General features: G+C 42.4%; 1 protein-coding gene across 3 annotated transcripts in view; it reads left to right on the top strand.

The window, feature by feature from the left end:
* Positions 1–1,595: 1,595 nt before the first annotated feature.
* Positions 1,596–20,699, top strand: part of gyg1a (glycogenin 1a) — a 100,415-nt gene continuing 81,311 nt past the window's right edge. For all 3 annotated transcript variants that reach the window (XM_063044819.1, XM_063044818.1, XM_063044820.1), the window contains exon 1: positions 1,596–1,754. In XM_063044819.1, the coding sequence (XP_062900889.1) occupies positions 1,748–1,754 (7 nt within the window). In that variant the 5' untranslated portion in view covers positions 1,596–1,747. The remainder of the gene's footprint in view (positions 1,755–20,699) is intronic.

The following is a 20,699-nucleotide window of genomic DNA, read 5'->3' as shown; positions in this document are numbered from 1 at the left end:
GTTGAGTGGTTTGGGTACTAATATCTCTGAGGATCTATCGCGGACCCAACATTTCATTGCAGTGATAAAGAAGGCACGACAGCAGTTGTACTTCATTAGGAGTTTGAGGAGATTTGATATGACACCAAGACACCTGAAAATTTCTACAGCTGTACCCTGGAGACCATTCTCACTGGCTGCATTGCCATCTGGTATGAGGAGGGGGGCTTCTGCAAAGGCTCAAAATAGGCTGCTCATAGGCACTAGCCTCAGTAGTATCCAGGACATCTTCAAGGAGCAGTGCCTCAGGAAAGCAGCATCCACCATGAAGGGCCTCCATCACCCAGGTCAGGCCTTGTTCTCATTGCTGCCATCAGGTAGGAGATACAGAAGCCTGAAGTCACACACTCAATGATTCAGGAACATCTTCTTCCCTTCTGCCATCCAATTTCTGACTGGATATTGAACCCTTGAACACTACCTCACTATTTTTTTATTTCTATTTTTGAACTACTTATTTAACTAGATATATATTTACTGAAATTCGTGTTTTGTCGATTATTTTGTGTGGCATTGTACTGCTGCCGAAAAGACAAGACGTTTCATGACATGTGCCAGTGATTTTAAACCTGATTCTGATTCTTATAAATGTTTTTATAATTATGAATAAAGTTTATTTTGATATTAAAACATGCAGTGAACACATATGTTTAAGTGCACCTGTACACAAACACCATAAACATATATCAGGCACAACACCCACATGTGTGTCTGAATGAATAGATGGCAATGCAAACTCGCTGGGTGTAGTGCAGTACTGGACAATATACATAAGGTGTAAGGGAGATTTTTTTTAAAAAGTGATATGTGCCTGGATTGGGTTGACAGGGTAGTGATGGAATTAGATACACACTAGTGGCATTCAAGTCGCTGCTGGACACATGAAAATGTAGGGAATGGAGGAATATAGATTACAGAAGAGATTCACATTAGACAGAAGAGATTATGCAGATGTTGGAAATCTAGAGCAGCATACAAAACGCTGGAGGAACTCAGCAGGTCAGGCAGCATCTATGAAGAGGAATAAACAGTCCACGTTTCCAGTGGAAATCGTTCATCAGGACCGGAGAGGGTGTGGGAAGAAGCCAGAGCCTTCATCAGGATTACATTAATCTGCAATCGTGTTCAGCACAGATATGGTGCGCAAAGGGCCTGTTCCTGTGTTGTACTTGTCCTATGTTCTATTGCATTGCACACGTGTACATCATCTCCACACGGAAACCTGGAACCACACACACACATCACCCCCAGCCCAACTCTAACAATGCAGACATTCTACAGACCCCACACAAATGAACGCTCTGGCCACCTCTAACACACATTTGCACACCCGACCAACTGAGGCACACATGACCGAACGTTGACAACACACTAGATCTCACAAGACCACCAATATACCCCCTGCGATAATAAAACCCTGTCACATTTTTTAAAATAATACTGTCAAGAACATTGCTAACACACCGGCGAAGCATACAAATGAACATTGTCAACATAAACCGGCGCGTACACACACACGGACACAGTGACGTTCTCGCACACACTGGGCTGTCTCCGGCGCTCTGACGTGTCCCTGCCGCTGTATATAGGACGGGGTGAGTGACTGCGGCTCCCAGCGAACCGACAGGCAAGGACGCTCAAGCAGTGGCCAACTCCGACCATTTTTTTTTTGCTTCTTTGCTCCCTGGGTTCATCGGACCGTGTCAGCATGTCAGGTGAGTGCCGACTGTCCACACACACACCACACCCCCCTCTCTCGCTTCTGGGGATTTTGCATTCTCGTTCAGTTTCAAACTGCAGATAATGTGTCTGCGTTCTACCTTCCAGCGGATGGAGAGCAATCACAGGCTGCGACAGTCTAGCTCTGTGCTCCCTGTGCAAGCGGGCTGCAGTTTACATTTCTTGTAATTTGTTGTCTCCCTGTTATATTTTTCACTTTCCTTTTAGAACCAAATTCTCTTTCCGCTCTCTCTTCTTCCGGTTGAAACTGAAGCCGAATGGTACTGTAAGAAACCCTTTCTGGCCCATGGCAGGTTCTCTGCGCGCCTTCTAGTATATTTCCACGACTCCATTTGAGCCTGGATCTGGACGGCGGGCTCTTATTTTGATCTTTGACGTGATTTGTAAGGATTGCGCGGTTCCGAATATTTTCCTCTAGTCCTGTGTTGATCCCATAGCAAACCTCGGCGCAGACTTTCTCCCAACTTTGCACTGCGAGTATTACGCCACACAACCCCTGCTTGTTTGGATCATAGTTTCTTTCAGCCGTTGGATTAAAATATTACTCAGTGTGTATCAGTTTAAGCGGTATTTGAATACAGCTTCAGCTTATTATTTGAGAAATAACCTTGCAATAATAAAACTTCAGCTCACCAATGTCCGACTTGTAGTTTAAACATTCTACGTTTCCAGCTTTGCTCACTAGCTGGCGCAGTTTTCTTTTTCTGGAGGTTTCCACATTTCATCACTAACTCAGAATTAATTTTAGTATCAGTAGCAACAAGGTTAACGTCCTCTTTTATTTATATTGATGTTTCTTCAGGACTTGATTGGAGTCCTGAAGAAGTGGCTTGACCGGAAGGGTCGACAGTTCACTCTTTCCCATAGATGTGGCCTGACCTCCAGCATTTTGTGTGTGTTGCTTTGGATTTCCAGCATCTGCAGACTTCCTTGTGTTTTTGATTGATGTTTATCTGGGTCCATATATACAATAGAAAATGCTGCTAATACTCAGCAGGACAGGCAGCATCAATAGATGGAGTAACGGTAAACCTTCTGGGGTGAAGACACTTCATTGGAACTGTGTGTGTGTGGTAGAGGGAATACCTTTGATAGGGTTGGGCCTGGGTTTTTGTTGGTACAAGTTGTGGGGGTCAATAGGGCAATTAGAGAAAATGAATAGCAACTATGAAACACAAACATCTGGAGAATGAGTTTACTAACAATGGGGCAAGCCCGTGATTCTGATACAGAGGAAGCAAGTTACCCCAAGTTGAATAATTCAGTATCAAGTCCAGAAGACAGCTAAGTAACCAAACAGGCTTTGAAGTAATGTTTCCTGGCCTGGTGCTGGGCCTCATTGTAACAGGTGGGAACAAATGAGTGATTGGGGATGGAGAATCAAATTGGCAGGTAACAGGTTACCTGTTACTTTGGCAGAGTGGTCACCTGATTCATACTGGTACTTTCTTTTTAACTCAAAGATCGGGACATCATGTTGTGAACAGTGAATGCAGTACACTTGGTTGGAAGAAGTGCAGATGAATTACTTCTTTATGTGGAGGGGTTTCTGCATACTGGGAAGGGAAGAGGTTTAAAAAAAAATAACCCATTGATTGGATGATGGAACCCCTGGCCTTGCACTTTGTTTGATCCATCCAATCATGCATCTCCCCCCTCCCACAGCTTTTCTGCAACTTAAAACTGTTTTGTCTCTTCCCCAATTCTGATGAAGAGTCTTTAGAACATTTAGCCGACAATGTTTGGCTGACTTTTCAACCTACTCTAAGATCAATCTAGCCCTTCCCTCCCTCATAGCCCTCCATTTTTCTGTCATCCACGTGACTACCTAAGAGTTTCTTAAAACCCCTAATGTATCTGCCCCTCCCATTACCCCTGGCAGGCGTTCCATGCACGTACCACTTTCTGTGTATATTTTTAAAAAAGCTTACTTCTGACATCCCCCTATACTCTCTTCCAGTCACCTTAAAATTATGCTGCATTGTACTTGTCCCGAAATATTAACCTGAAATAAGGTACAGCTGGTTAGATGGTTTCACTTTCCACAAATACTGCTCATCCTGCTGAATATTTCCAGCATTTTATGTTTTCAGATTTCTGGCATCTGCAGATTTAAAAAAAATATGTATAATTCACTGTCCTCTTGATGATCGAAGATTCCTCACTCTCCATTTCAATGGTCCAAGTTTTGCTCTAACCATTTCAAAACTGCAATCTATTTTTCTAAATTCTTTATGGCCTTCCCCCATCCTTGTACTCATAACCTTTGCCTCCCAGTGCATTCGCAAATTACTTTTAATGGATTAATAAATTTTATCAAAACTGGAAATTTATAGGTTGGGTCCGCCCAACATCATAGGCAAAAGAAAAGTCACTGTTGCAAACAGCACAGCGAGCAACACTGTCATTATATTGACCCCTGTTAGGCAGGGGTACACTTTAGTGTAGTCTGGGGTGACGTACGTTTTATATGTTTCTTTGGAACACTCTGCCATGGTGCGCTCTCACTCTCTCTCGTGGTCGCTCGCTCGCTTGCTTTCTCTTGCTTGCTCTCGCTCTCGCACGTGCTCTCTCGTGGTCGCTCTTGTGCTCTCTCTTGCTTTCGCTGGCTGTCAAAAAAAATTGATTTCTGTGATATTGTATATAATATGCGGGCATCAGGGAGCGACTATTAATATGCGGGAGACTCCTGGAACTTCTGGGAGAGGTGGGATGTCTGTTAATTTTGGAATCTTTATCCAACATTCCTCCCAAGCTCACAGCATGTAGCCCTGTAACCTCTTCCAGTGTCTTGTTTCTACACCTGCTCTCTAGACTTGAGGGTGGTGCCTTACTGCATTCCTTTGCACTGGAGACGGGCTAATCACACCCACAGACTTCCTGACTCTTTCCCATTTCTCAGATGCCATGTCAGTACCTACAATTTGTTCCACATCTGATCATATTTAATTATCTGCATAACAAATTTCATGTCATTATCCCTGTTGTACTGGCAAGGTTTATCCCTCAGTTGCCAAGAAAGGATTATCTATCACTTTCATCGCTGTTTGTGGGAGCTTGCTGTGCATTCTTTGCTTCAATAAATAAAACAGTTTAAGAATAGGGAGGTGATGGTGGAACTGTTTCTGACAACAGAGCACAACTTGGGTTGTTGAGCTTAGCACATTGAAGGAAAACTGGGTTTGCACTGGTGTAGCTGCTTTGAGGAGGTTTCATGGACTGGAAGATTGTACCGGTGATAGGCTTGTTGTGGTATGTTTTAGGTCAGATGTGACTGAGGAGGAAACGTGGAGATATATAACATTATGAAAAGTAAGTGTGGGGTTTATATGGGAATAAAAACGAGCTAATTTATCTTTGGACATATGAGCTCTATGTACTACTTTAAATTGTATTAAAGTATGTTTAGCACATATAGAAGAAGTACTAACTAAATGAAAAATTTTATCCCATTTCTCTGTAGGTAGGGAAAGGTGAAGTTCCCTTTCCCATTCATTTTTAATTTCATCAGATATATCTGGCTGTAATTTCATAATTATATCATAAATTATTGCTATTAATCCCTTCTGCAAAGGATTAAGACTTAAAATTTTATCAATAGTGCCAGAAGGATTGGAAGTCGGAAAGGTAGGCAACGTAATATTTAAAAAATTTCTTATTTGTAAGTATCTTAAAAAAAAATGGGATCTAGGCAAATCAAATTTCTCAGATAACTGCTCAAAAGACATAAAGCAGTTATCCAAAAATAAATCACGAAAACATATTAACCCTACTTGTGATAGATGTCATTCTGAAGTGGCTTCTTTAACTCATATGTTTTGGTCCTGTCCTCTTTTGGAAAAATATTGGAAAGACATTTTTGATATTATTTCAACAGTTCTATGCTTCGATTTAAAACCCCATCCTATTACAACAATCTTTGGATTGCCAATGGTAGAACATAGATCTTTGTCTTCTTCAGCCTGTCGAATGATAACTTTTGTTACTTTAATGGCGAGAAGATCTATTTTGTTGAACTGGAAGGAAACTAATCCTCCAACTACATTCCAATAGTTTTCTCAAACCATATTAAGTTTAAATTTAGAAAAAATTAGAAGTGATATGTTTGACCCTTCGGTTAAATTTGAAGAAACTTGGAAACCTTTTATGCAACATTTTCATGTGATGTAATCTGACCTTTCCAAATCTTTTTTCTAAACTTAAATTATATGATGAGAGGAGCGGAGTTAACGACATTATTGAACGTGTCCGATTCAAGCTGTTGGTCTAGCCCTGTTTTTTTTTTCTTCTTGGGGTTTTTTTTTCTCTTTTGGGGTTTTTTTTGTTTATATATTTTTTTCTTTTTATTACTTTTTTAATGTTTAATCTTATTATGAGTTTGGAAGGCTTTTATATCTATGTTACTTAAAATTCATTTTATATATGCTGATGAACATTTTTCCAATCTCTTTGTACCAACTTTGAGTTTATAATTTTGAAAAATTAATAAAAAGATTTAAAAAGAAAAGTAAGTGTGGAAGAAAAGAAATTATAGGCCAGTTAGCCTGACTTCAGTGGTTGGGAAGATGTTGGAGTCCATTACTAAGGGTGAGGCTTCAGGGTACTTGGAGGCACATGATAAAGTAGGGCAAAGTCAGCATGGTTTCCTTAAGGGGAAATCTTGCCTGTCAAATCTGTTAGAATTCTTTGAGGAAATAACAAGCAGGATAGACAAAGGAGAGTCAGTGGATGTTGTTTTCTTTGATTTTCAGAAGGATTTTGACAAGGTGCTGTACATGAGGTTGTTTAACAAGATAAGGGCTCGTTGTATTACAGACAGAAGATTGGCTGACTGGCAGGAGTCAAAGAGTGGCATCAAGGGGATGTGTTCTAGTTGGTTGCTGGTGACTAGTGGGTCAGTATTGGGATGGCTTCCATTCGCATTATATGATAATAAATTGGATGACAGACTTGATTGCTTTGTGCTGAAGTTTGCAGATGATACAAAGACAGGAGGAGGAGCAGGTAATGTTGAGGAAGCAGGAAGTCTGCAGAAAGACTTAGACAAATTGCGAGAATGGGCAAGGAAGCGGCAGATGGAATATAGTGTCAGGAAGTGTATGGTCATGCATTTCGACAGAAGGAATAAAGGCGTAGACTTTTCTAAATGGGGAGAAAATTTAAAAATCAGATGTGCAACTGAACTTGGGAGTCCTTGTGCAGGATTTCCTAAAGAGTAACTTGCAGGCAGAGTTAGTGGTAAGGAAAGTAAATGCAATGTTAGCATTAGTTTTGAGAAGACTAGAATATAAGAGCAAGAATGTAATACTGAGGCTTTATAAGGCATTGGTCAGACTGCAATTAAGAGTACTGTGAGCAGTTTTGGGACCCTTATCTAAGAAAAGATGTGCTGGCATTGGAGAGGATCCAAAGAAGAGTCACAAATGTTATTCTGGGAATGCAAAGGTTAATGTATGAGGAGCATTTGATGGCTCTGATCATGCATTCGCTGAAGTTTAAAGAATGTAGGGGGATCTCATTGAAACCTACGGAATATTGAAAGGCCAGGACAGAGAGGATCTGGAGAGAATATTTCCTATAAAGGGTGAGTCTAAGGCCAGAGGGCACCTCCTCAGAAGAAGAGGGACATCCATTTAGAATGGAGGTGAGGTTAAATTTCTTTAGCCAGGGAGTGGTAAAACTGTAGAATTCATTGACACAGACAGCTGTGGGAGGCCAAGTGATTGGGTATATTTTACACAGAAGTTGATAGGTTCTTGATTAGTCAGGGCATCAAAGATTACAGGGAGAGGGAAGCAGCATGGGGCTGAGAGGAATAAGTGATGGAATGGCGGAGTGGACGATTGGCCAAACGGCCTAATTCTGCTCCTGTGTCTTATGGTCTTGTAATATACAAGTGAACATGTATGTAAAATAATTGGCAGTAGATTAAAGGGAAGGAGAGAGATGAAAAAATTCTTCAAGTGGGGGAGGAATGTGCAATGGTAAAAGTATAATCCTTGTCACATTTAAGCAGTACAGTCGACCCCCATTTAAAGGGTTACGTTCCTAGAAAGTGGTCTATTTTACAATTTCTTTTTAAATTTCGTAACTTGAAGGTGCAGCACCTTGCATACATCAAGAAATGTGACTATTTTGTGTTTATTTATTTACTGTTTTGACCACACAATTTCTGTGCAAGCAGGTTTTATTCCATATCTCAAATCTTTGGGCAGCAACTTGCGGATACAGTTTACAGAAACAGTGCACACAGTTCGGGCCTTTTGGCCCACAATGCTGTGCTGACCTTATAACCTACTCTAGCCCTTCGCCCCCATATAACCTTTCATTTTCCTATCATTAGTGTGCGTATCTGATGGTTTCTTACATGTCTCTAAAGTATCTACATCTGTCACCACCCTGGCAGTGCATTCCATTCACTCACCACTTACTATGTATTAAATAAATGTATACCTCTGTCAACAGCCCCACCTCCCCACATAATCCTCCACCCCCAATCACTTTAAAAAGATGTCTACTTATTAGTCATTTTCACTCTTGGGAAATGTTTCTGCGATCCACTCGATTGCCTGCACATGGATGTGTACTTAACCAGCCATGACCTGCAGGGCTTTAGACCCTGCACTGGAAGTTAGTACTGTGATCTGTAGTTCTTCTGTGACTAGCAGATCTTGTAGTTCTTCTCCGCGCCTCTTGGCCGGGTTCGATCCTGAGTTTGGGTGCTGTCTGAGTGGAGTGCACATTCTCCCCGTGACTGCATGCATCCCAACAGGTGCTCCAGTTTCCTTCCACGTCACAAAAATGTGTGGAAGAGTTGGTTGTTGGGCCACTGAAAATTGTCCCTAGTGTGTTGTTGAATTGGCTTATTGTTGTCACGTGTACAGTGGAGAAACTTAGTTTTTCATGCCATCCATACAGATAATTTCAACACATCAGTGCGTTGAGATAGTACAAGGGAAAACAATAACAGAGTACAGAATAAAGTGTTACCATTACTGAGAAAGTGCAGGCGGATAATAAGGTACAAGGCCATAACGATGTAGATTGTGAGGTGAAGAGGTCATCGTATTGTACTGGGGAACTCTTCAATAGTCTTGTAACAGCAGGATAGAAGCTGTCCTTGAGCCTGCTGGTAGAACAGTGATAGAATTTGATGAGAGCTGAGGAGAATAAAACAGAATCAATGTAGGGTTTGTATAAATGGGTGCTTGATGCTAGTGAAGACTCAGTGGGTCAAAGGGACTGATTCTGGGCTGTATCTCTCTGACTCCAGGTCTGTGTTTTGCTCATCTATCTGCACTGCCTTTGATAAACGGTTCTGAATTCTGTTTGCTTGTTTTTGTTGGTGACAGGATAATTGCGTCCTGGACAACTGTGTCCCAGTCAAATGCGTCCCGGTCATTGGCGTTCCTGGACATTTGCGTCCAGTTATTTTGCGTCCCGGACATTTGTGTCCCAATATATGTATATCTCATAAAAGATATAATTTTACATATTCATGTAATTTTTTAATCAAAAAGTTTTATTAATTTAAAAAGGGATTGTAGCATGCATTTTATTGATTTTAAAAAAAATTTAATTTGTAATTCCAAACTTTAAAAAGTATGCATGTTGTGGGCAACCCCTCGTAAGAAAGTTAACTTGTCCTCAGGATTGTAACGTGCAACTAATGATTGAAGGCGCTGATTGATATTCTTATTTCTTGGTTGGACAATCATCCCTCTTTGGTAGACAATTTTCTTCTTTGTGGCCATAGCTTCCTCTTTCTTCAACACATCAATTAATTTCCAAACAGAGGGGTGTTGACAAGTAATTGAATTTTGGATAGCATTATGCCACCCCTGTAAACTATTGCTAGATCTAGGCAAGTCGTTCATTGTTTGATCATGAACATTCCAAGATGCAATGGAAAAGACTGATTAATCCTGTGCCCACTTCTACCTCTTGCTTGGCCAATGTATGTAACTTCAAAGTGTGCGATGAACTCGGGAGGTAAGTCACGATCTTCACTCAGATCCAAAAAGCCTACTACCACATCATTTACTGGAAGGAAAGCTAATGCAGAGAAACATCTAGTTTTTAAATTGAATTCTTGGTCTTCGTTATACCGTTGTCTTAAACCAAGGTCGCATATTTTCTTAAAGATGGATTTTGACAAATGGAAAATACACAAGCTTATTGTTGCATTGGGATATGTTTCTGCTACACTCTTGCTCCTAGTTCAAAATCCGTCAGCATTAATTTGGGATTAAGTTGAGGGCGAGTCTGCAACAAACGAGTGAATAGGCGGTCATATGTTTCTTCAGGCTTCTTGGGTATGTCACGTGATGGACAACAATGAATTATCAATTGAAGCAGGTTTCACAAAAACAAACAAACATTTATTAAACTCTGCTCAATAAATAGCGAAAAGTATTCAATCAACTAACTTAACCAGAAGTTAACTGCAATATGGCAACTCTGGAACAGTTCTTAAAAGGGTAAATGCGAAAACAGTTCTTAAAGTGGTAAATTCGAAAGTCCAAGCAATTCACACAGTCAATAAGGAGAGACTTCTCTGGAAATGGATTTCTTCGAAGACGTGGCATTACTGCTGATTCTCCAAAGGATTCACGACAAAGGAAATAATGTGGCTTAAAGGAACTGATCTTTTCCAGAAGAGTGAACGTTGCACATCTTCCCCGCTCTTGCAGGAGTTATCTCAGATACAGGTCACTATATTATGAACGAATCCTCAATAAGGTCGATCCTTTATAAAGCCACTGAACGACTCCAACTTTATTCCGATCCTTCAAGTTCCCGTCCTTTAATAAAGTCTTCACTCTCCAATACTATAAAGGAAAAATTATAGATGAAAAACATAGAACATAGAATAGTACAGCAGAGTACAGGCCCTTCGGCCCACAATGTTGTGCCGACCCTCAAACCCTGCCTCCCATATAACCCCCCACCTTAAATTCCTCCATATACCTGTCCAGTAGTCTCTTAAATTTCACTAGTGTATCTGCCCCCACCACTGACTCAGGCAGTGTATTCCACACACCAACCACTCTCTGAGTAAAAAACCTTCCTCTAATATCCTCCTTGAACTTCCAACCCCTTAACTTAAAGCCATGTCCTCTGTATTGAGCAGTGGTGCCCTGGGGAAGAGGCGCTGGCTATCCACTCTATCTATTCCTCTTATTATCTTGTACACCTCTATCATGTCTCCTCTCATCCTCCTTCTCTCCAAAGAGTAAAGCCCTAGCTCCCTTAATCTCTGATCATAATGCATACTCCCTAAACCAGGCATCATCCTGGTAAATCTCCTCTGTACCTTTTCCAATGCTTCCACATCCTTCCTATAGTGAGGCGACCCGAACTGGACACAGTACTCCAAATGTGGCCTAATCGGAGTTTTACAGAGCTGCATCATTACTTCGCGACTCTTAAACTCTATACCTCGACTTATGAAAGCTAACACCCCATAAGCTTTCTTAACTACCCTATCTACCTGTGAGGCAACTTTCAGGGATCTGTGGACATGTACCTCCAGATCCCTCTGCTCCTCCACACTACCAAGTATCCTGCCATTTACTTTGTATTCTGCCTTGGAGTTTGTCCTTCCAAAGTGTACCACCTCACACTTCTCCGAGTTGAACTCCATCTGCCACTTCTCAGCCCACTTCTGCATCCTATCAATGTCTCTCTGCAATCTTTGACAATCCTCTACACTATCTACAACACCACCAACCTTTGTGTCGTCTGCAAACTTGCCAACCCACCCTTCTACCCCCACATCCAGGTCGTTAATAAAAATCACAAAAAATAGAGGTCCCAGAACAGATCCTTGTGGGACACCACTAGTCACAATCCTCCAATCTGAATGTACTCCCTCCACCACGACCCTCTGCCTTCTGCAGGCAAGACAATTCTGAATCCACCTGGCCAAACTTCCCTGGATCCCATGCCTTCTGACGTTCTGAATAAGCCTACCGTGTGGAACCTTGTCAAATGCCTTACTAAATTCCATATAGATCACATCCACTGCACTACCCTCATCTATATGCCTGGCCACCACCTCACAAACCTGGCAGCAATTGGTTCTTCTTTCAGTTAGTCCTGACGAAGGGTCTTGGCCCGAAATGTCGACTGTACCTCTTCCTAGAGATGCTGCCTGGCCTGCTGCGTTCACCAGCAACTTTTATGTGTGTTGCTTGAAATTCCAACATCTGCAGATTTACTCATGTTTGCGTTATGCTCATTAATTTGTTTTGTTATTACATCGCTCTCGGTATGAACTCTTGCTTTGCAGGATCGTACCACACATCTCCAGTAAATTTTCGTGCCCACAGCATTTTTCTTATAATAGCGATTGATATAATTTCCATCATCAATTAGCATGTTTCCACCTTTGCTTGATTTCAAGAACTGTGACATAGCTTAGTTTTTGAAAAAAAAAGTAAATTTAAAGCCAAATTAAATTGTAATAGGAAACGTGGGGGTGTGTTTATAAGTAGCTCAGTTGCAAACGAGGCACCCCTCATTTGCCTACAATTACCCTAATTGGTTAGACGGTTGCTTTTTGAGCTGAGATAAGAGGCTTAGCATACATAACACGGGGTTTGTTACCCAGTAATAGTTATATATAGTAGGACGCTAATGACCGGGACACAATCATCCAGGACGCAATACCCTAGTATCGTTTTTATTGTTTGCACAATTTGCTTTTTTTTCCCCCACTCCCCCCCCCCCATTGGAATTTTTTTTGGATTTTTTTAATGGGTTCTTTTGGGTTTCTCGTTTTGTGGCTGCCTGTAAGGAGACGAATTTGAAGGTTTTATAATGTATCGATACTTTGATAATAAATGTACTTTGAACTTGGAACAACTTCAATAGTGTGGAGGGCTGTCAGAGGTTACAGCGGGAGATCAATACAATGCAAAATTGGGCTGAGAAGTGGCATCTGGAGTTCAACCCAGATAAGTGTGAGGCGGTTCATTTTGGTAGGTCAAATATGATGACAGAGTATAGTATTAATAGTGAGACTCTTGGCAGTGTGGAGGATCAGAGGGATCTTGGTGTCTGAGTCCATAGGACACTCAAAGCTGCTGCGCAGGTTGACTGTGTAGTTAAGGCGGCATACGGTGAATTCGCCTTCATCAACAATAGGATTGAGTTCAAGAGGCAAGAGGTAATGTTACAAATATATAGGACCCTGGTCAGACCCCACTTGGAGTACTGTGCTCAGTTCTGGTCACCTCACTACAGGAAGGATGTGGAAACTATAGAGAGGGTGCAGAGGAGATTTACAAGAATGTTTCCTGGATTGGGGAGCATGCCTTATGAGAATAGGTTGAGTGAACTTGGCCTTTTCTCCTTGGAGTGACAGAGGATGAGAGGTGACCTGATAGAGGTGTACAAGATGATGAGAGGCATTGATCGCGTGAGGCTTTTTCCCAGGGCTGAGTCGGCTAAAATGAGAGGGCACAGTTTTAAGGTGCTTGGAAGTAGGTACAGAGGGGATGTCAGGGGTAAGTTTTTTACGCAGAGAGTGGTGAGTGCATGGAATGGGCTGCTGGCGACTTGTGGTGGAGGCAGATACAATAGGGTCTGCTAGGAGATTCCTGGATAGGTACATGGAGTTTAGAAAAATAGAGGGCTATGGGTAACCCGAGGTAATCTCTAAAGTACATGTTCAGCGCAGCATTGTGGGCTGAAGGGCCTGTATTGTGCTGTACATTTTCTATGTTTCTAACTTGTTTTGAGATTTTCAGCTAAGCTTTCAGCCTTTAGGGAAAAGAGATCTAGTATTCACTCCTATGTGTGGAAAAAGTTCCTCTTGAGATTTGACCCTAATTTTAAAGTGAATGTCCTTTAATCGAGGTACAGAGCCTAAAACTGGCAGTGTGTAGGGAAGGGCATCCTCTTGCTGTGTAATTTAGTTCACCATTGTGTTAGTGGTTTCTAAGACTGTGAATGACAAGTTGATACCTGTTTGTTGAACTGGATGAACTTTGATTATAGGATGCAATTTGGGTCCATCCCAAGGCATATGTGCAGCCGGATTGGCAATTTGCTGAGGAAGTTGGTTAGGATGAAATGTTTTCGATTTTCTAAAGTATCTCAGTTTTACTTTTGGGTCAATGCAATCTAGTTGGTGAAAATTGCGACTGATCATTATAAGAGTAAAATGTGATTGTTGCCATGGAAACCTAATTGGAAGATCTGTGAAGTGTTCTGGGGGGGAGTCTGATGAGTCCCCAGTTATAGATTTTTTTTTTGTGATATCTAGAGGCATTTTGCATCAAATCACTCTGAGTTGAGGTATCTTTCATACTTTTAAAACTGTTCAGTAACACTTAAGGGTACTGGAAATGTTGAAATTTATCTACAGTTCTTGGTTCAATTAGAATGCATTTAGCAGAAACTATTTATTCTTTTTCGGATTTAATAGCTCATTGCTTTTAGGTTTGCCAGAATAGTCGGACAAAAAGTTACACAGGGAAATGATGCCTTGAATCAGTTAGAATTCTGTAATTCTTCACTCAGTTGCTATGAAGCAGAGGGACTCAGATACTGTATGGGCCTGTTTATAAAGTGTGCCATATCTGTTTAGTGACAGGGTAATGGGAAGCAGTTTAAGGATAATGTTGTCGATGGTCAAAAATCTACAAAACCTGTGGTATCTCTCATAATTAATGAGAATTTGAAGTAGTTTTTGAAAGGGATCTCTCCATCAGTAGCTTTTGTATTGATTTACTTCTGATTGGTGCAGTAGGTTCTGTATGTTCATTTTGTGTGTGCTGTTAACTTTAAATTTCTGTGTTGTGCTTCTTTCTTTATCTAAGTGACATGCAGTTTAGACAATACTATGGATCTCAGCTGTGTCCACTTGTGTACGTGCTGATATCCAAGGGACCAGTGTCGTAACATGAACAAAGTCACCAGAGAAAAGCTGAAGCTGATGGATATAAAGTGTTTTATTCAACAGAAACGAGCAGCAGGCATCATATTGAGACTTTTTCGGAGGAAGAGGCCTGTTCGACCCAATATTAAATGGCATTTTATATGCTAAAGATGAAGGGGTAATCATATAGTTACAATGTATCTTCAACACTTCCTTTTAATTACATATAATTTTCACATCTCCTTCTTGGCACCTGCACTCCAAGCACCCAAAATGAACATTAATCAGCGTTGTCTGGTTGTCAATTAACTGGCGTCCGCAGGTCCTGGAAACCAGGGCTGCATTTTAAATTTAATCTACAATCCACATTCAGGTCTAAAGATGGGTTATATAGCAAAATATTAACTTCAGCAACCAGACCCCAGAACATGGCCCAACAGCCAGTCTGCCGTGGATCCCCTTGTCGCTAGACAAGATCCATAGCCTGAAGCTAGTTCAGCTGGACAGGCTATATCATTTGCATACTCTACTCTGAGATCAATCATGGCAAGATGTTACCACAGAGGGAGGGTGGTCAAGAAGGCATTTTGGCATGCCTGCTTTCGTCAGTCAGGGCATTGAGTTGAAGTGTTGAGATGTCATGTTACAACTGTACAAAACACTGTCAAAATCACTTGGAGTACTGTGTGCAGATCTGGTCACCATCCTCTAGGAAGGATAACGTCAAGCTGGAAAGATTCAGAGAAGATTCATGAGCATGTTACAGGAACTGGGGGGGCTTGAGTTCGAAGGAAGAAACTGGATAGGCTGAGACTTTCCTCCCTGAATGTAGAAGGCTGAGGGTGACCCTGTAAAGATGTATAAAATCACGAGGGACATGGATGAGGTGAATGGTGACAGGCTTTTTTCCCAGGGTAAGGGAGTGTACAACTAGAGGCATTGGTTTACGATGAGTGGAGAAAGATTTAAATAGCACCTGAGGGGAAAGTTGACTGGTGACTATGTGGAATGAACTCCGTGAAGTAATGGCAGAGACGTGTGCAGCCAGAATGTTCAAGACAGTTGTACAAGTACACCAATAGAAAAGGCTTAGGGCCTGGTTTCCAACCTACCTTTTATTGCCATAGACCCCTGCCGTTAACCAAGGGGTCTGTGTACCCCAGGTTGGCAACCCCTGGTTCAGGCAGATGTGTGCTAAGTGCACACACGTGTGATTAGCTCAGTTAGGGAGCTTGGTCAGCATGAAGAAGTGGGCCGAAGGGCTGTACAACAATGACTGTCTTCACAAACTTGTGGGAATCCCTGACCTGTGACTTCTCTAAATAGTGTGGTATTGACCATCGTGTCCCGGCTGAAGCCCGGTGCAGGTGATATAAAGGGTGAACATCTCCAGGACACACATCTCTCACCTCGTGGAGCTGTGGTCGTGGAGAAATAAAACATGGAAGCCGGTCCTTCAGTCTACTGAGTCCCTGCTGCCCATCAGGTACCCATCAATACACCAATCCCATCCTATCCCATCTCACTCTCCAATTTCAAGTCCCTGAGTGTCAACATCTCTGAGAATCTGATCTGGGCCCAGCATATCGATGCAGTTACAAAGAAGGCACGACGGTGGCTTTATTTCATTAAGAGTTTGAGGAGATTTTGTATGTCACCAAAGACGCTCACAAATTTCTACAGGTATACCATGGAGAGCATTCTAACTGGCTGCATCACTGTCTGGTATGGAGGGGGGCAGGGCACTGCACAGGATCAATATAGCTGCAAAAAGTTGTACACTCAGTCAGCTCTATCATAGGCACTAGCCTCCCCAGCATCCAGGCCACCTTCAAGGAGCGATGCCTCAAATAGGCAGCATCCATCATTAAGGGCCCCCACCATCCTGAACCTACTTTCTTTGCATTACTACCTTTAAGGAGGAGGTGCAGGAAGCTGAAGGCTCAGGAACAACTTCTTCCCCTCCACCATCAGATTTCTGAATGGACATTGAACCCATGAACACTACCTCACGACTATTTTTTTTTCTCTTTTTGCACTACTTATTTAATTTAACTTTTTAATGAATATATGTACGGCCAGATTTGGGAACAGCTTCTTTCCAACTGTGATAAGACTGCTGAACGGATCCTGACTCGGATCTAGGCTGTACCCTCCAAATATCTGGACCTGCCTCTCGGTTTTTTTTGCACTACCTTACTTTCACTTTTCTAGTTTCTATTTATGATTTATAATTTAAGTTTTTAATATTTACTATTGATTTGTACTCCAGGGAGCATGAAGTGCAGAATCAAATATCGCTGTGATGACTGTACGTTCTAGTACCAATTGTTTGGCGACAATAAAGTATAAAGTATACTTGCTGTAATTTAGTCTTTATATTATGTATTGCAATGCCGAATAACAACAAATTTCAAAACATATGCTAGTGATATTAAACCTGATTCTGATTCTGAACTCCCTCCTAGATTCTGCCACTGACCCACACATTTGGGGCAATTTACAGCCACCCATTACCCTGCTCACTTGAGACATGAGAGAGTGCATATGCTGGGAATCGAGAGCAACACTCAAAATGCTCGGCAGGTCAGGCAGCATCAATGGATTGATGTTTCAGGCTGACACCCTACTAGGGTCGCCAACTTTCTCACTCCCAAATAAGGGACAAAAGTAGCAGTCAAATACGGGACACTTGTCTTTACTCCGGGAAATACTACCATGACCATGAAGCCTTGCGCGGGCACCTGTGTGTGCATGCGTGACGTGTGCATGCGTGACGTGTGCATGCGTGACGTGTGCATGCGTGACGTGTGCATGCGTGACGTGTGCATGCGTGTACGTGCCAGTTTTTTTTCTACAAATTGGTTTTGGCTTAATCTTCCCAATTCTGATACTCTGCACATACATTATTTCTATTTTATATAGGCTGTGTATTTATCATAGCATTCCTGCTTTTACTATATGTCAGTGTTATTTTAGGTTTTATGTGTTATTGGTATGATTTGGTAGGTTATTTTTTGGGTCTGGGAACGCGCAAAAAATTTTCCCATATAAATTAATGGTGATTGCTTCTACGCTTTATGCCATTTCGGCTTAGAAACTTAGAAACATAGAAAATAGGTGCAGGAGTAGGCCATTCGGCCCTTCGAGCCTATACCGCCATTTATTATAATCATGGCTGATCATCCAATTCAGAACCCTGCACCAGCCTTCCCTCCATCCCCCCTGATCCCTGTAGCCACAAGGGCCATATTGAACTCCCTCTTAAATATAGCCAATGAACTGGCCTCAACTGTTTCCTGTGGCAGAGAATTCCACAGATTCACCACTCTCTGTGTGAAGAAGTTTTTCCTAACCTCAGTCCTAAAAGGCTTCCCCCTTATCCTCAAACTGTGACCCCTCGTTCTGGACTTCCCCAACATCGGGAACAATCTTCCTGCATCCAGCCTGTCCAATCCCTTTAGGATTTTATACGTTTCAATCAGATCCCCCCTCAATCTTCTAAATTCCAATGAGTACAAGCCTAGTTCATCCAGTCTTTCTTCATATGAAAGACCTGCCATCCCAGGAATCAATCTGGTGAACCTTCTTTGTACTCCCTCTATGGCAAGGATGTCTTTCTTCAGATTAGGGGACCAAAACTGCACACAATACTCCAGGTGTGGTCTCACCAAGGCTTTGTACAACTGCAGTAGTACCTCCCTGCTCCTGTACTCGAATCCTCTCGCTATAAATGCCAGCATACCATTCGCCTTTTTCACCACCTGCTGTACCTGCACGCCCACTTTCAATGACTGCTGTATAATGACACCCAGGTCTCGTTGCACCTCCCCTTTTCCTAATCGGCCACCATTCAGATAATAATCTGTTTTCCTATTTTTGCCACCAAAGTGGATAACTTCACATTTATCCACATTAAATTGCATCTGCCATGAATTTGCCCACTCACCCAACCTATCCAAGTCACCCTGCATCCTCTTAGCATCCTCCTCACAGCTAACACTGCTGCCCAGCTTCGTGTCATCCGCAAACTTGGAGATGCTGCATTTAATTCCCTCATCCAAGTCATTAATATATGTCCAGCTTACGAATGGTTTCATAGGAACGCTCTACTTTAGCGGGGTAAATACAGGACAAGGGCGGTCCTGTATGGGACAAACCAATTTAGCCCAATATATGGGATGTCCCGGCTAATACGGGATAGTTGACAACCCTACACCCTACATTGGGACTGGAAAATAGCACATGGTCGAAGAGCCCTAGATCAGAGGGGGAACAGTGAGAGGGGTCTCCAAGAACTGTCAAGTTAGGCAGACGTTGAAGAGACTTCACAGTGAAGAAACAAAACAGAGACATGAGATACTGGAAATCCAATCCTGGTGAAGGGCCTGAAACATCAATTGTTCATTTCCCTCCGTGGCTGCTGCCTGACATGAGTTCCTCCAGCACTTTGTGTGTTTACCTTCTGAGTTTGGGATACAAGAGGAAATCCACTTGGCCTCAGAGAGAGCATGCAGGCTTAGCACTGCCAGTGCTCAAGGTTAAGAACGTGTGGGGAAAATCTGCTGCTCCCACAGGCCTCATCAGCTCCCTCTGAACAGGAATGAAAGTAACTGATCCCTGACTGGAGTGTGACAGCCCAAGGAGAGTGGTGCTTATGAGAGAGTTTTCCCACTGAGTCTTCTAGGCCATGTATTGCAATTGCAATGTTTTTGCTGGTATTGGACCTCTCCATTCTGTTAGACAAATTCTGACAATCCCTGGCTGTTAGGGCAGAACTTCAGTCTTGTCTGCTCTGTTGTCCTGTTACTGGAAACTTGGTTGGCCTTGGGCTGCATGGATTATAATTGTTTATAAGCTAGAATGAAAACCAAATTGATTTCCTTTCGTGCAAAGTGGCATGCGGTGTGATCATGTGGCATTGCTGATGGCTTGTTACCATTGGGTCACCATTGAAGGACACTTCCCATTCCCCACCCCCTCCCCAAAATAGCTCCAGGGGGTCCAGCTGACTGGAGGAGGACATCAAGCGTTTTACATTCTGGTGCCTGATCTGGCTTAGCCTTGGCTTCGGGGAAACCTTGCCTCTCCTGGCCCCGCAGCAGTTCAGAATCAGAATGAGATTTATTATCACTGACATCTGTTCTTGTTTTGTGGCAATAGTACCGTGCAAGAAATTTAAAACAAAAACCTTCCTAGTTATAATAGATAAATAGTGCAAAAGAGGATTAGTGAGGTAGTGTTCATGGCTCACTCAGAAATCTGTTGGCAGAGGGGAAGAAGCTGTTTCTAAAACGTTGGGTGTGTACTTTCAGGCTCTTGTAGCACCCTTCTGATGGTAGAAATGAGAAGAGAATATCACCTGGAATGTGAGGATCCTTAATGATAGACGCTGCCTTCTTGAGGCCCTGCCATTTGACGATGTCCTTGAAGGGGGGAGGTTATCCCAGTGATGGAGCTGACTGTGTGTATAATCCTCTACAGGGGTTCCCAACCTGGGGTTCACTGACACATTGTTTAATGGTGTTGGTCCCTGGGAACCCCTGCTCTATGGACTCCTTTTCATCCTGTGCATTGGAGCCTCCCTACCAGGTGGTGGCGCAACCAGTCGGAATTCTCTCCGCCACACATCTGTAAAAGTTTGACATACTACCTCTCCTCAAACTCCTCATGGAGGTTTAGATGCTGAAGTGCCCTCTTCGTGATTACATTAATGTGCTGGGCCCCGGTTAGATTCTCTGAGATGCTGACACTGTTCTTAGTCACTGGAGCTATGAGGCAGGATCTTGAAGCTCTTCACCTTATCCACCACTAATCCCTGACTGGTATGTGTTCTCCCGACTTCCCCTTCCCAAAGTCCGCAATCAATCCCTTGGTCTTATTGACTGTGAGTAGCATGTCGTTGTTGTGACACCATTCAAACAGCAAATCTATCTTGCTCCTGTGTGTCTCCTTAATGCCATCAGAGATTCTGCCACAACAGTGTAGTTGGTTTTGACAGGATATCAGGAGCCAATGTGGTATGGTAGCA

Source organism: Mobula hypostoma, chromosome 4 (assembly GCF_963921235.1).
Source record: "Mobula hypostoma chromosome 4, sMobHyp1.1, whole genome shotgun sequence".
In the NCBI taxonomy this organism is placed as follows: domain Eukaryota; kingdom Metazoa; phylum Chordata; class Chondrichthyes; order Myliobatiformes; family Myliobatidae; genus Mobula; species Mobula hypostoma.
This window is presented reverse-complemented; position numbering and strand designations above follow the sequence as displayed.